We start from the raw sequence: 17042 nt of genomic DNA, 5'->3' as shown, positions 1-17042 counted from the left end.
CGCGCCGACGAGTGCGGTAAAAATATCAGCTGCTGTCGTTGTATCTGTCATCGGCACCAACTCCACGAACTCCTCGGTGACGGTCAATGTGTCATCAACTCCGCGGATGAAAATGGCCAGTTGTGCAACATCTGTAATGTCCGTGCTTTCATCAATTGCAACCGAAAACGCAATAAATGACTTTACTTTTTGCTTCAACTGGCTGTCCAAATCCACTGAAAGATCGGAAATCCTGTCTGCAACTGTGTTTCTTGTCAGGCTGATATTTGCAAAAGCCTGCCGCTTTTCAGGGCACACAATCTCCGCTGCCTTCATCATGCATGTTTTTACAAATTCACCCTCACTAAATGGTTTTGAAGCCACTGCGATTTCATTAGCAATGAGGTAGCTAGCTTTCACTGCAGCGTCACTGATGTCTCGGCTGTGAGTAAACACAGACTGCTGTTTCTTCAGACCCGCCAACAGTTCATCACCTTCTCTCATCTCCGCTGTCCTTGAAAGTTGTCATATTTGTCGGCATGAAGACTCACATAGTGGCGACGAAGGTTATATTCTTTCAGCACTGCAACATGCTCTGAACACACCAAACATACAGCTTTCCCATTCAATTCCGTGAATAAATAGGATGACCATTTTTCTTGGAACACTCTGCGTCCACTTTTCTCTTTTTTGACAGAGACATATTGGGGCAATGAGGGTGCCAAAGCACATAATGTTAAAAGTAGAAGCCGTAATAAATATCGCGGGCAAAACAAAGTAGCTCATTGGCTGCACGTGCTTGACCTACTTGCTCTGCCCCGGTATAAACAGTTTGCTTGCTTAACACAATTGCTATTGCGCCATCCAGTGGACCCAATTGGAACAGCAGTTTATTTTATTGAAAAATTGCAGCGCATTTTTATACTTTACAACAAAAAAAAAACGTACGGGCCGTACGTTTGACACCCCTGCATTAGATCATTTGTTTTGGTTCTGTCCATTTGTAGCTTGTTTTTGGACACAGGTCCAGGAATGGCTAAAGGATTGCAATATTTACCTGGAACTAACCTTGCAGATAGCATTACTGGGTGATCTGAAAAGTCATAGTCAATCAATCAATAATATAATAATACTTTTAGCAAAAATGTTTATTTTTAATTCACAATCTGTAGAAGCAATGAGAATAGAAAGGTTCAGAACTTTTGTAAAACATCACAGTACGGTCGAAATATATATGGCAAATAGAAATCCTATATGGATGGTGTTAAGAGATAGATGGGAGGTATTGAATAGAGTTGAAGGATGGGACTAATAACAAATAATAACAAAGATAGCTAATAATGTAAGCATACTGTGTCCATAATAAGTATATAGGTTGTATGTTGGGAGCTTTTGGGAAGAGCACAGTTAGAAAGATATGGCATATAGAAGCAAACCGGATGGACATCATGAAAATGATCGGAGAGGTTGAGAGTAGAAGTAGTTCAGGAGCAATAAAAAAATATATATATATATAATATAATTATTGTAAAATTAACTCTGTCCATAAGGTGTAGATAGTAAGTATAGACCGGAAGTAGAGGCCTGGGCATTGTTGTTCACTAATTTACTCCAAGTAGGGAAAGGATGGTGGGGTTGAAAAGTAATAAAGGGGAGTATATATATATATATATAAAATAAATAAAAAACATGGGGGATTGGAAGTGATGCAGACAATTACATTGATAGAAGATACAATCTATCTGCAATATTAAGCTGATCCATTCCCCCCCCCCCAAAAAAAAAATACTGGTGCGCTTTCTGAAGGCCTAGGGTAGGTGGGCTATTACCAGAAGCGTACGGCGAATAGTAGAGGTATTTTGCAATGCTCCGAGCAGGAGCTGCTGACAGGTCAATACATTATCACAACTTACTGTGAAATACAGAAATAACAATATGGCGTGCACCTTTCACTACTGAATGGTATTCCTAAACTCTTGAACGTGTGCTCAGGATACTTAGGCCCCTAAACCAGAATCTGGGTTAACAAAGGAGTCGTTGAATATGGAGTATTCTTTTAAAGGATTAAAGGAGAATCGCCCAGATTCTGGTTCAATGGGCCCCTAGCATGCATTACAAAGCACGACTATGAGCAAAATAGGTCAACAGCGCCACCCAGTGTTAGAATAGGGTAGTAGTAACTAACAGTAGAACGCCAATGAGCATTCTATTTTATTCCAGGAATAGCATTTAGGTGTCTGGGAAACAAGCCCGTGGTGATTGCCCCAAAATATATTGCTTTAAAAGGAATGAGAAGAGAAAATATGTTAACAAGTTTATTAACGATGCCCAATAACAGAATCAAAACCAAGACAGTGAGAGGAGATGAGACGACTATTACAAGGTTTAAAACATTTAGCAGTTTGAGAGTCAACCAAAAAGAATATCCTGTTTATTTAACAAGAGGCTATTTCAACATGCTCTTTAACATTATAAAAATCCCTCAGGCTCAACGCAAGTTTATAGAAACTATGAAAAAGGAGCTGAAAATGTTTGTCTCGGAGGAGCAATCATGATTACCATATTTACAAAAGCACACGTTGCTTCAAACATAATCCAGTCATTCAGGCTTGAACTACAGGTATAACTAGGGTGGAACCGAAATCCATCACCCTGTGCTGTCTCGGATTCACAATACAAAAAAAAAAAACACACAAAAAAAAAAACATACTGACTTCAGTGAGTTAAGTTAAGGTTAAGAAAGGCTGTGGTAAAAACTTGTCCTCCCCTCATCTTTCATACAATAGAGTTGAACCACTCCAGTATGTACAGAATCTGTAACCCTCTCGAACAAACAAACATAACATAATTTTGCCAACAGCGAAGAAGCTAGTTTTCCACACCACCCCCCGGAACCCCTACATGCCCCATCCTGCTCCCATGCTGCCGTTCATGCCCACGGAGCCACGGCTGCTGCCATAGTAACTGCTGCTCATCCCGCTCTGATTACCTAACAGGAAAAAGAAATACCAACATTATTACCGACGCAGACTTACCTTCTCCAATACAAAAAAAAATATGCAAAGAAAGTGGATACTCATGGATGCGCATCACAATTGTAAAATGTCAACAAAATTGGAGACACCACGTCATTTTTGGAGACATGTTATTGACAGTAAAATATTGTAGATGCGACTGCTAACTAAATAAAACATTTTAGCTGGCTAGCTAATCATCTTAGCTAAATGTGGGGCAAACAATTCAGTTATGTACCGTTAATTTGAGGGATTGGGGTGAAAGAAATCGAGTTACATAGTGATACTTTACGATATACTGTATTGACAATTTTGCAATATTTTAGCGCTAGTTGGCTGTACCTGCACCAAAACACCATTATTGTTCCTTCATAGCTTGTTCTCAATCTTTTTACATAGGGAGCCAATTTGTTTTCAGCACTTTTATTTCCATGACTGATCAAAACTCGTTCTCATGGCTTTCTCATCCCTCTGCAACAGACATATGGTGAGCATTAAAATCACAGTATCGAATCGCAATACATATAGAATCATGAGACTCGCAATGCATATATCTTATCGTGAGGTCCCTGGCAATTCCCAGCCCAAGTTCATTTGCCACAACAAATCTCTTCGCTAGCAAACGCGATGTCTTCTCCAAAACGGCAATGTGTCTCCAGCAATGTTTACTTTTTTGACGTTCTATGGCATCTCCACTTTCCAAGCATATATGACCACATGTAATATTTTGGTAAGTGATGCAAATAGTGAACTATGTAGGGCCAGGATGTAAAATATATGTAGCTGCAGCAATTTCTCTTATCTGATATGGTAAGTAATGGGGCTTAATGTTAGTAACAACCCTCCTGTGACAGGCAGCAGAGAGCTGACACTTACTGTAATCATTGTACCCCCCCATGCTGGACTGGTTGCTATAGCCCCCCGTGTAACCAGTGCTCATCTGCTGGCTGCCTCCATAGGAAGATTGGTTGGCTGTGGAAAATAGAACTCTGTCAAATAAAATACCTTACAAACAATAATAATAATAATAATAATATGCCATTTAGCAGACGCTTTTATCCAAAGCGACTTTCAGTCATGCGTGCATACATTTTTGTGTATGGGTGGTCCCGGGGATCGAACCCACTACCCTGGCGTTACAAGCGCCGTGCTCTACCAGCTGAGCTACAGAGGATGTGGTGTGTATGTCCAATTAAAGCCAAACTGATTCTGCACACAGAACTACACTCGTTGGCCCAAAATACACTTTTATACCTTAATCTACTCCCCATTCTTCCAACTGAATAAACTCACCCATAGCCCCCATCATCTGTCCGCCATAGCCACCATTGCTGCCCCCTGCCGTGGAGTTGAGGAACAACTCAACATAACGGTGCTCTGAGGAAGAGAGGGCGGCGTGAAACAAGGCAAGCATCTTGATTGGATTAAAAAGACAGAAGATTGAGGATGCAACTATCCAGACAGGAACAGTGATCGCCACCCACACACAGCACATATTAAATTACTGCAGACTCACGCATGTTGGCTTTATCCTTCGACATGGCTGCCACAGCATCCTCATGTGTGGCAAACTCCACATCAGCCTCTCCAGTCACCCTCCCGTCTGGCCCGACCTCGATGTGCACACGCACTGGGTTCAGTGGCGAGAAAAACTACATGGGAAAAAATTGCAACCATTAGCATTACCAGTCAGTGACCGTTTACCTTGCCATCAGTGACCGTCAATGGCTGAGTGTGTATACTATGTAACTAGTTCTGGTACTCACACTGTAGATGTCAGTCTCTGTTGCCCGGTAAGGAAGCCCCCTCATGTGCACGCAGTGTCCGGTCGTACTCTGAAAACTTGAACCACCATCGCTATAACGATCTGAACCTATAGTCGTTAGGAAAGTCGACAGTGGTAGAAAGCTTATGATTTGTTCCACGAACGAATACACTAGAAATATATAAACTCCAGTATGCATTCTAACGTTCAAAAACATGTTCAGTTTTCCCATGCTGCTGTGTCCCATCATCACCATCCACCTGTAATTTCCAAAGACCGAGCAGAAACCAGAAAAAAATAAAATAAAAAAAAGTGTAGGGAAAAGAAGGATGAAAGGGACAGAGAACTGAACTGGATTTCTCACCAGCCTCACCTCCGCTGTAGCCCCCACGGCGCATCCTGTCGAAAGAGCCTCCTCGGCTCATGCCGTTGTAGCCACGGCCGCCGCCACCACCAGGCCGGTCGTAGGGGCCTGGTCTCTGCATGGCGCCCATGGTTTTGCGTGGGGGCTCGTAGTTCGTCCGCACCTCCGCATTGCTGCTCTTGAATATCTCAATATACCTACAGGCACACAGACAAGCATTAGGCTAGGGTGCCAGTCCCAAAAGGTTTAACGACTATTGAGCAAAAGATAAAAAAATCAGGTAGCACTAAGGACATAGGACTGTAGCATTTGTCCTGTTACTCACGTCCATGCATGTCAATCATAATATCTAGAAGAGAAGTAATGCCTCAAACTAGTTGTGACTTTCACTGACTGAACATTGAGGTTTCTCTTGTTAGGGTTAATGACAAATAGCCACTAGAATGCTACAGCTGTTTTCCTGTTCATGCTTTAAATAAACAAAAGAACCAGAGAATTACACTGTCAGTGTTACCATTATGCCATTATTGACCCCAGAATATCAAAGCTTTTCTTTTGACTGCAGGATCCATGGCCCAAGGAAGACTGGGTCTCAGTCACATCTGTGTGCCATGAGGGCCTGTGGATTAGTGCAGAGTGAAAACTGGTACCATCTAGGGCAAAAACACCATGGTGTCAAGGTGCCATTTTTAGAAAACACATTTAAATTCGATTCAAACTTAATTGGATTGGGACGTAGATGAAAATCATTTTATTTGTATCTGACCCAGTTCAGTGATGTATATTCTGAATTCTCCATCTACAGTACAAAAGGTGTTTCCTGACACCTTTGAGTAGAAGTCATTCGAAAACTTCCTCACAAAACCAAGTCCAGGACAATCACTCAGCACTAAAGTATGTTTTGGCCCAAAAATACGAAGCGCATCTCTGAATTCGAAGAGGCTATGGGCGATGATCTGAAATGGATACATGTATGAATGTCCTTGTAGCATGTGCAGGTTCTTGGCATGTGTCATTACCACAGAAGACAATTGTGGCAACAGGTGAATACCATAAGAAAAGCAGCGTAACCAGCCAACCAACCAACCATCCCCACCTGTGCCCTATTCTGTCCTTGTGTTTCTTTAGAGCCTTTTCAGCTATATCCTGTGAAGCAAACTGCACGAAGGCCTCCCCCGTACTCCTCCCCTGGAAGTCCACCGGCAATGTTATCCCATTTGGCACGATTTCCAACCCTTCAACCCAAGGACAGATAACCCCAGCGGGGGGACATATTAAATAAATCACATGCCCATTCACAGAGTTGTTGCTCTTTTTCTTCCAAAAAAAAATGAACAAAAAAACAAAAAACACATCAGACAGGAGGACCCTATGAAAAGAAGAATAGCCTTTATGAACAGCGTGCCAGATGAGTGGCAGCATTTGGATCAATTATTTACTTACTGTCTGGTTTTTTTTGTACTTCATTCTGGGAACATAAACCAAATAAAGGGACCCATAGAATAGTAGGGAGAAATTAAGTTAGTGCTTGTTTGTACCAATTAATAAGAGTGATGCTAATGTTGAGTGGATGACTATGGGGTCTGAATGTAAGATTAATCCAAAACAGAAGTATCCATCTTGGCTCTAATCAAGTCTCAGTTCTGATGGACTATCATTGTGAAGCCAATAACAGAGTTCAGATCCCAATTCAATGTCCAAGAGGCTATTAACATTAGAATTTTCCTTCAGCCAAGCCTTGAACTACAGGCAGTGTATTTTCAAAGCTATGTTGATATCAACTGAGGGTGATTATCTTAAGAGTTCATTGGACTGGAGGACAAAGGGCACCAAACACACCTAAGAAGAACTGGACAATCTCCTCCTTGCTACAGCCGAAGGGAAGGCCACGCAGCCGCACAAGCCCGTCCCCCTCAGTCTCTGGGCTGTTAGGACCAGTGTGCTTCATGACCCAGTCCATCTCCACGTTGTTCGATTTGAAGACTGAGACAGAAAACAGAACATGAGGATTCTTTAGCATCTAATCTCATATCAGAACATGTTGTCACAATCACCTTGAAGATAATAAAAAAATCAAGACACTATTGGAACCGGGAGACAAAACCAAATTAATGAATACCTTCCACATATCGGTGACCCAGGGTCTCTCTGTCTTTCTTGACGGCAATCTTCAGGTCGTCCTCCGACTCCAGCTCTACGAAGGCCTCGCCGCTTGGCCTACCCTCACGAGTGTAGGTGAAATGGATGCTTGTCCCGTTGTTTGCAACTTTACAATCTGGAATATAATTACACCAATTTAGTCACCTGAAAATACTTCAGACATACTTAGAGGCTTGTTTTTATTTACATTTACATCATTTAGCAGAACAAAATAAGTATCCATGTTTTCTTACCAGAGAAAAATCTTGCCACTTCGTCCACAGCGCAAGACCAGGGAAGGCCACGAATACGCACCACAAATCCCTCTCCATCTGCCATGGTTGGTTTATGGTCGGTCAGCCCTGGTTTGAGAGAGGCAGTCAAAGTAAGATCCTATACATCAGGGGTCAGCAACAGGCAGCCCTCAGGCCAAAACCAGCCAGGGAAATTTTTTGGGCCCCTCAGTGTTTGGGTTTTTGTTTGTTTTTGGTATAAAAATATATAACCAGGAATTCATTTTTTTTTTTGAGAATCTGTTCCCAAGTATTCCCACGAATAAAAAAAAAAGAGGTGATATGTGATTGTGGCGCAGTGTAATCAAGGTGTGAAATTGTTATTTTCAAAACAAACAAAAAAGTGTGCTTAATTGTGGCCAATTTGCAGTGTACAAATATATTATTATTATTATGTTGTTGTTGTTCCGGCCCCCAACCATCCCTCAGACAAATGGCCCACAACTGAATCTAGTTGCCTATCCCTGCTATACAGCCAGTGCATCTAGATGGGGAACTAGCATTTAAAGATTCACTATGCAGAAATCACTCCGCCATTTCCTGCTTGCTAAAATACTTAGCTTAATTTCAATTTATGTTGGCAAAACAAAGAAGTATAGTGTAGAGAATCATTGTGCCATGTAAACTGCGTTGAAATCTCTTTTCCATAACCAAACATATTGTATTTTCAGATTGTGTGCAAAACCTTAAATAAAACATGCAAAAATGAAACTTAACTGGGAAGCATAGAAATAACGCAAATAGAACACATCTATCGCTTCTTATGCTTGTTTTCAATGAGAATTACATATCTACAACACATTTCTATGTGAATTTAGTCCGTTCGTCCAAAAGTATCATACTGAAAAGGATCATGGTTTAGCGTTCTCGAAATATAAATTATTGGCCATCTCGCAAGAGTGTGGGACTTAGCTGAACCACAGCTGACTACCAAGGAGAACAAACGGGTCAGGCGGGAGCCATTTTGAGAGGTAAAGCCAGAGCACACCACTCTACACATCTTCAAATCACAACCCGGGAAACGCAGACTGAATCAATTTCATTTCGGAATCACTAGCTAGCTAACGTTACTAGATAGGCGAACACGTAATAGAGAACATTTTACAGCAGTCTATTATTCTATTCAACTCCTGTATCAATGGCATGGCCATTTGAGTTGTTAGCTAAACAGTAATTTTTTATTTGGATGGGCTGGCCTTATACCAATCTCTGGCTGGCCTAAAAAACAGAGCCAATGTGAGGTTTTATTTAGCTGACGTTAACTTGCTAGGTAATGTAGGCGGCTCGCGAATATTTCAATGAATGAGAAGGTAACCTTAGCTAACTAGATTATGAATTTAGACGTATTATTCTATTGCACATCTGTTATTAGTTAGCGAGTAAATGCCTGAATGATAATTTACAAAACCAGCAACAAATGTTGGATGTTTGTTAGCTAGTTACACAAAGCATGCTATCGGCAATCAGACAAAGACGTCGCAGGCCTCAAGACTCCCGTGGCTTGGCTAGCGACCCATCCATTTATCGAGGTCAGTCTGCAATTAGAAAACTCATGTATAAATACTTATACTTCAAACCTGAGTTATTACACATGCGTTATCTAAACTTTCGGCTTTAATAGAATGCGACCACAAAAATGAAAATACCTTGTCTTTTCTAGTCGGGTTTTCGGCGTGGTTAGTGTTCCTACAACGCCGGAACCACAAAACGAAGATTGGGAAGTTCTTCTTCTTTACATTTGTATTGGCGGATCGCAACCAACTGAAAGGTGCATACACCGCCACCTACTGTACTGGAGTGTGAGGACGCCCTATTAATATATTTATTTTATCTAGCCCTGTGTTTTCGCCTACTGTTCTGGAGTGTGAATTCATTACACTATGTGACACAAAAGGGAAGGGGAAACAAGACTGGGAAATGGAAAGAGAAATTGCCCAACCAACTAACCAACGCCTATTAAAACCTCACCACTATCCCACCACTTGGCCCTATCTGATCCTACAACAGGCCGGCAGCCTGGGAGGACGGGACACTATCGTTCAACATACCTTGTAACTCTTCTGCAGTAAAATCTCGTACACCCAAGTACTCCTCTGCAGCTGCTACCACAACTATTTATCTATGATTTACGTTCAATTTCTGCTATACAGTTGATAACCATGGTTACCTCCCGAGTGGCACAGTGATCTAAGGCACTGCATCGCAGTGCTGGCTTTGCCACTAGAGATCCAGGCTCTGTCGTAGCCGGCCGTGACCGGGAGACCCATTGGGCGGCGCACAATTGGCCCAGCGTCGTCCAGGGTATTGGAGGGAATGGCTGGCAGGGATGTAGCTCAGTTGGTAGAGCATGGCGTTTGCAACGCCAGGGTTGTGGGTTCGATTCCCACGGGGGGCCAGTAGGAAAATAAAATAAATGTATGCACTCACTAACTGTAAGTCGCTCTGGATAAGAGCGTCTGCTAAATGACTAAAATGTTATGAACAGATTGTGAAATCAGACAACACATTAACATTAAATGTTTTTGTTCATTCAATGAAATAGTAACACCAGTCTTATATTTAAAACATTACTATTAACTACAAATATAATGATTTCTCTATAACAAGACCCCAATATGTCTGATTTCTCTGAAGGTTTCTTCTTTCCCTAGAAAGTTGTTCCTTTTTTTTATTTTTGTCATTTAGCAGACGCTCTTATCCAGAGTGACTTACAGGTAGTGAGTGCATACCTTTTTTCATACTGGCCCCCTGTGGGAAACGATCCCACAAGCCTGGCGTTGCAAGCGCCATGCTCTACCAACTGAGCTACAGGGGGCTTGCCTCTGATGCCTTTTGTTTTCTTTGGGTTTAGGTCTTTGACTAATTATTTCATAAGATTGCATAATTTGTTTAAATATGCAAAAATACAATTGATTAATTTACACAGAGTATACAAAACATTAAGAACACATGGTCATTCCAAGACCTAGACTGACCAGGTGAATCCAGGTGAAAGCTATGATCCCTTATTGATGTCACTTGTTAAATACACTTTATATTATATCCACTCAATATTAGGAATGTGTTCCTAATGTTTGGTATACTCAGTGTATATATATATATATATATATATATAAACTCAGCAACAACAAAAAAAAGTCCTCTCACTGTCAACTACGTTTATGTTGTGTAAATATTTGTATGAACATAAGAAGATTCAACAACTGAGACATAAACTGAACAAGGTCCACAGACATGTGACTAACATAAATTGAATAAAGTGTCCCTGAACAAAGGGGGTCAAATTAAAAAGTAACAGTCAGTATCTGGTGTGGCCACCAGCTGCATTAAGTACTGCAGTGCATCTCCTCCTCATGGACTGCACCAGATTTGCCAGTTCTTGCTGTGAGATGTTACCTCACTCTTCCACCAAGGCACCTGCAAGTTCCCAGACATTTCTGGGGGGAATGGCCCTAGCCCTCACCCTCCGATCCAACAGGTCCCAGACGTGCTCAATGGGATTGAGATCCGGGCTCTTCGTTGGCCATGGCAGAACACGTGGCAGAAATCATGCACAGAACGAGCAGTATGGTTGGTGTGATTGTCATGCTGGAGGGTCAGGATGAGCCTGCAGGAAGAGTACCACATGAGGGAGGAGGATGTCTTCCCTGTAACGCACAGCCTTGAGATTGCCTGCAATGACAACAAGCTCAGCCCGATGATGCTGTGACACACCGCCCCAGACCATGTTGCCGGTGATGTCTGGTGAGGACCTGCCTTACAACAGGCCTACAAGCCCTCAGTCCAGCCTCTCTCAGCCTACTACAAACAGTCTGAGCACTGATGGAGGGATTGTCTATTCCTGGTGTAACTCGGGCAGTTGTTGTTGCCATCCTGTACCTGTCCCGCAGGTGTGATGTTCGGATGTTCCGATCCTGTGCAGGTGTTGTTACACGTGGTCTGCCACTGCGAGGACGATCAGCTGTCTGTCCTGTCTCCCTGTAGCGCTGTCTTAGGCATCTCACAGTACGGACATTGCAATTTATTGCCCTGGCCACATCTGCAGTCCTCATGCCTCCTTGCAGCATGCCTAAGGCACGTTCATGCAGATGGGCAGGGACCCTGGGCATCTTTCTTTTGGTGTTTTTCAGTCAGTAGAAAGGCCTCTTTAGTGTCCTAAGTTTCCATATCTGTGACCTTAATTGCCTACCGTCTGTAAGCTGTTAGTGTCTTAACAACTGTTCCACAGGTGCGTGTTCATTCATTGTTTATGGTTCATTGAACAAGCATGGGGAAACAGTGTTTAAACCCGTTACAATGAAGATCTGTGATGTTATTTGGATTTTTACGAATTATCTTCGAAAGACAGGGTCCTGAAAAAGGGACGTTTCTCTTTTTGCTGCGTTTCTATGGTCCGACTGATAGGCAGTGGGGAACAGCTGGCTTGAACAGGGGGACTGCTGTTGCCCAAACTTAGACTTCTTATTCATTACTTCATTTATTATTGGGCGAGTTTGTTTTGCATCTCCCAGTGGGTGGGTAGAAATGTCACTTTAGGACCAATGGGCACTGGGCAATGCAAAACTAATTTGCCTAATGAGACGAGGTCTAATCGCTTTCCACATAGGCAATCCTGTGTGAGATAAATCTGTGAAATGACTAACTGTTTAGCAGCACGTGTCCCACGTCTAAAGGTACATACATAATTGGTAGACAGTTCTTATTTAATTGGCATCCCTTACATCACTGAGAAGTGCACAAGAGAGTATTAAATCCAGCTTTTAGATGCTACCCACTTTGTGCTTTCTTCCCATTCTTCAACTCTTCGAAGAAAATCTGTTTAGGGAGATGGGTAGCAGGCATCCTGGTCACATGGCCCGCCCATCTGAGCTGTGCTTTCATTAGCAGTGTGGGAAATCAAATTTTATTTGCCACATGAGTGAAATGCTTACTTACAAGCCCTTAACCAACAATGCAGTTAAGAAAAAAAGTGTTAAAGTAAAAAATAGAATGCTCATCGTGTCGGCAGGCTGAGGACTTCAGTGTCTGGGATTCTGTCCTGCCACTTGATCCTCAGCAGCTTCCTCAAACAATTCAGGTGAAAGTGGCTTAGTTTCCTGGCATGGCGTTTGGTAGACTGGTAGACAGGTTTTGCAGCCATAAGTAAGGGTTGGTAATATGACTGCCTGGTAAACATTCAGTTTTGTTGCCAGTTTGATGCCTGTCCTTTCCCACACTGAATCTCACAGACGGCCAAAGGCTACACTAGCCTTGGCGATCCTGATGTTTGTTTAATTAACTATGTGAACACCCCAAGACATTCCGCTACCAAGGTATGTGAATTTGACCACAGCTGACAGTTTCTGACCTTTCAGAGATGGTTGGGTCCATGCAAGGATTCCACAGACAGGAAATAGTGGAATCGTGTGCGCGCTAAGCATGGCACAAAGCGAGAACAAAACATTGGCATCCATTTTTGATTTGGGGAGAGGGGTAGCACCTAAAAACTGGATTTTAATACTTTCTTGTGCCCTGCTCGGAGATGTATGAGATGCCAATTTAATAAGAACGGTCTAGCGATTATGGATATACCTTCCAACATGGGACACATGCTGCTTAACAGATAGTCATTTCAGCATTGCATGTGGAAAGGGATTAGACTCAGTGGTGTAGTGTAGGGTAAACACAGTTTACCCACCTTTTTGTTTTTACACAACAGTTTACCCAACTTTGCTGAAAAATTCATTAAATGTATATGGAGCAGTACTTTTTTTCACCACGACTGATGATCAGTTTACCCACGTATTTTTCTACCACTACATCACTGATTAGCCCCGTCTCATTAATATTGATTAAAATATCTAATAAGAGGTTACGTTTCGGCTATACCTGCTGCTGCTTTTGTGAAAATTGTGGTCGCATTCAGTGTTGCCATCTAATTTTCAGGGTAAATTGCTAGAGGCAGGTAGATTTGTTGCTAAACGACGTTGTGACGTTATTGCGTGATGACGTAAAACTGCGTCATTACGTAGAATACACAATAACGTTACTCAAATTGACTGGCCATCTCGGCAACAAATATGATTTGTTTAATTGTTAGTTGTTAGTTTAGATTTGTTTGTTTATTATCACATTTTATCATATTTTCACATTTGTATTTGTAAAAGTAATATAAACAACACATTTTAAATGATCAGATATTTTTATTTTTAAACACAACAATTTGTGAATTATTGAACAATTACACATTATTGAACAATTACATTTTTATATATTTTCTTATTAACTAGTAAACCTACACATTCTGAACAATTATAGTTTTAAACAGTGTATTGGTAGTTAGTTAACATGCTACCTAACTGATCAACAATTATAGGTACACGCTAATGACAAGGTATACATTTACATTTTCGCTCTTATCCAGAGCGACTTACAGTTATTGATTGAACAAGCAACTTAACTCAAATATTTACATTTACATCATTTAGCAGATGCTCTTATCCAGAGCGACTTACAAATTGGTGCATTCAATTTATGATAGCCAGTGGGACGACCACTTTTTTTTTTAATGGGGGTGTGGGGGAGGGAGGGGTAAATTGATTACTTTTATACTATTCCAGGTATTCCTTAAAGAGGTAGGGTTTCAAGTGTCTCCGGAAGGTGGTCAGTGACTCCGCTGTCCTGGCGTCATGGGGGAGCTTGTTCCACCATTGGGGTGCCAGAGCAGCGAATAGCTTTGACTGGGCTGAGCGGGAACTGTGCTTCCGTAGAGGTAAGGGGGCTAGCAGGCCAGAGGTGGATGAACGTAGTGCCCTCGTTTGGGTGTAGGGTCTGATCAGAGCCTGAAGGTAAGGAGGTGCCGTTCCACACACAGCTCCGTAGGAAAGCACCATGGTCTCACCATCCCCCCACCCCCCCCAAAAAAAAGTATTGTATTGTAGTAGATGTGAGCCTAACCTCATAGTCAGTGGAGTGTGCGGAGGAGCGGGGTGACATGAGAGAACTTGGGAAGGTTGAACACCAGACGGGCTGCAGCGTTCTGGATAAGTTGTAGGGATTTAATGGCACAGGCAGGGAGCCCAGCCAACAGCGAGTTGCAGTTATCCAGAAGGGAGATGACAAGTGCCTGGATTAGGACCTGTGCCGCTTTCTGTGTGAGGTAGGGTCGTACTCTGCGAATGTTGTAGAGCATGAACCTGCAGGATCGGGTCACCGCTTTGATGTTAGCAGAGAACGACAGGGTGTTGTCCAGGGTCACGTCAAGGTTATTTGCACTCTGGGAGGAGGACACAATGGATTTGTCAACCGTGATGGCGAGATCATGGAGCGGGCAGTCCTTCCCCGGGAGGAAGAGCAGCTCCGTCTTGCCGAGGTTCAGCTTGAGGTGGTATCCGACATCCACACTGATATGTCTGCCAGACATGCAGAGATGCGATTCGCCACCTGGTTATCAGAAGGGGGAAAGGAGAAAATTAATTGTGTGTCGTCTGCGTATTAATGATAGGAGAGACCATGTGAGGATATGACAGAGCCAAGTGACTTGGTGTATAGAGAGAATAGGAGAGGGCCTAGAACTGAGCCCTGGGGGACACCAGTGGTGAGAGCACGTGGTGCGGAGACAGATTCTCGCCACGCCACCTGGTAGGAACGACCTGTCAGGTAGGACGCAATCCAAGAGTGAGCAGCGCCGGAGATGCCCAGCTCGGAGAGGGTGGAGAGGAGGATCTGATGGTTCACATTATCAAAGGCAGCAGATAGGTCTAGAAGGATAAGAGCAGAGGAGAGAGAGTTAGCTTTAGCGGTGCGGAGAGCCTCCGTGACACAGAGAAGAGCAGTCTCAGTTGAATGACCAGTCTTGAAACCTGACTGGTTTGGATCAAGAAGGTCATTCTGAGAGAGATAGCAGGAGAGTTGGCTAGAGACGGCACGCTTAAGAGTTTTGGAGAGAAAAGAAAGAAGGGATACTGGTCTGTAGTTGTTGACATCGGAGGGATTGAGTGTAGGTTTTTGAGGAGGGGTGCAACTCTCGCTCTCTTGAAGACGGAAGGGACATGGCCAACGGTCAAGGATGAGTTGATGAGCGAGGTGAGGTAAGGGAGAAGGTATCTGGAAATGGTCTGGAGAAGAGAGGAGGGGATAGGGTCAAGCGGGCAGGTTGTTGGGCGGCCAGCCGTCACAAGTCGCAAGTTTCATCTGGAGAGAGAGGGGAGAAAGAAGTCAAAGCATAGGGTAGGGCAGTGTGAGCAGGACCAGCGGTGTCATTTGACTTAATAAATGAGGATCGGATGTCGTCAACCTTCTTTTCAAAATGGTTGACGAAGTCATCCACAGAGAGGGAGGAGGATTCAGCAGGGAGGAGAAGGTGGCAAAGAGCTTCCTAGGGTTAGAGGCAGAGGCTTGAAATTTAGAGTGGTAGAAAGTGGCTTTAGCAGCGGAAACATAATAATGATGTGTGCGCTAGGCATCTCTCTCCAGCTCTCTCCATTTCATTTTCATTTCCATTTTAGTCATTTAGCAGATGCTCTTATCCAGAGTGACTTACAGTTAGTGAGTGCATACATTTTCTCCAGGTTATTGTGCTGCTTGGCTGGCCTGCTGCTGCCTGTGCACGAGCTGAGCGCCTGCTGCTGACGTCACTCACAATGTACTTTTGCAGCCAGGCACGTGCGTTGTGACTGAGTGTGTGACAGAGAAAATCGTCTTTGGATAAGTATTTTACATATCAGCTAACCACATCATATGTTATAGCATTCTGGTGTGCCCGACGGCACAGTCGATGACGTGGCAGACAACCATTGGTTGATGCAATGCAATGCCTGCGCATCTAGCCGGGTAGGAGCTCAACCAAGGTTTGAACACGACCTTGAGGTTACAGGGTGAGCCATAAAGGTCATGGTCCTTGATTCTTTCTACTATAATATCAGACTTGCCTTTTATAAAACAGCTATATACCAGAGGTGTGGACTCGAGTCATGTGACTTGGACTCGAGTCAGACTCGAGTCATGAATTTGATGACTTCAGACTCGACTCGACAAAATGTACAAAGACTTGCAACTCGACTTGGACTTTAACATCAATGACTCGTGACTTGACTTGGACTTGCGCCTTATGACTCGAGAAGACTTGCTACGAGGACTTGTAATGACTTGCAAAGGCTTGCTAAGAGGACTTGAAATGACTCGAAACTAAAATGTAGGACTTTGGACTCGATTTGAGACTTGATGGCTTTGACTTTTGACTCGACTTGGGACTTGCCTCATCTTTGACTCGACTTGACTCGGGACTCGAGGGCAAAGACTTGAGACTTACTTGTGACTTGCATAACAATGACTTTGTCCCACCTCTGCTATATACCCACCAAATTGGGGATTATTTCAAGTATGGGGAAGCATGGGGTTGAATAGATATCTCCACGACTCAATGGAGAGCATTTCCATTGAGGATTTTCAGTGTATTGAGTATTCACGGCTTTAATGCACCAGAAGACTGTTAATGTACTACATGGAGC

At 43.0% G+C, this 17042-nt stretch overlaps 1 protein-coding gene across 5 annotated transcripts; it reads right to left on the bottom strand.

Moving 5' to 3' along the window:
- Positions 1 to 2280: 2280 nt before the first annotated feature.
- LOC121579159 (heterogeneous nuclear ribonucleoprotein H) lies at positions 2281 to 9296 on the bottom strand. Of its 5 annotated transcripts, XM_041893496.2 has the most exons (12): positions 9201 to 9288; positions 8998 to 9089; positions 7516 to 7623; positions 7242 to 7397; positions 6962 to 7105; positions 6219 to 6357; positions 5123 to 5319; positions 4760 to 4866; positions 4510 to 4645; positions 4287 to 4370; positions 3870 to 3965; positions 2281 to 2968 (listed from the first exon to the last, which is right to left on the bottom strand). In XM_041893496.2, the coding sequence occupies exons 3-12, from the start codon at positions 7598 to 7600 to the stop codon at positions 2877 to 2879; spliced, it is 1236 nt and encodes a 411-aa protein (XP_041749430.1). In that variant the 5' UTR covers positions 7601 to 7623; positions 8998 to 9089; positions 9201 to 9288; the 3' UTR covers positions 2281 to 2876. The 5 variants fall into 5 exon arrangements, with proteins under 5 accessions (XP_041749430.1, XP_041749429.1, XP_041749431.1 ...); XM_041893495.2 differs by lacking the exon at positions 8998 to 9089 and having other exon boundaries at positions 9201 to 9296; XM_041893497.2 differs by lacking the exon at positions 8998 to 9089 and having other exon boundaries at positions 5132 to 5319; positions 9201 to 9296.
- Positions 9297 to 17042: the final 7746 nt, after the last annotated feature.

The sequence above is a fragment of the Coregonus clupeaformis genome, chromosome 13, assembly GCF_020615455.1.
Source record: "Coregonus clupeaformis isolate EN_2021a chromosome 13, ASM2061545v1, whole genome shotgun sequence".
NCBI lineage: Eukaryota > Metazoa > Chordata > Actinopteri > Salmoniformes > Salmonidae > Coregonus > Coregonus clupeaformis.
Note: the sequence above shows the minus strand (reverse complement) of the source record. Positions and strands in the feature narration are given on the sequence as shown.

Coding starts and splice junctions, on each gene's coding strand:
- LOC121579159 (XM_041893495.2), bottom strand. CDS start 7,600: ATGGCAGATGGAGAGGGATTTGTGGTGCGTATTCGTGGCCTTCCCTGG. Junction 7,398..7,515: donor AGTGGCAAGATTTTTCTCTG/GTAAGAAAACAT, acceptor ATTATATTCCAG/ATTGTAAAGTTGCAAACAAC. Junction 7,106..7,241: donor GGGTCACCGATATGTGGAAG/GTATTCATTAAT, acceptor TTTCTGTCTCAG/TCTTCAAATCGAACAACGTG.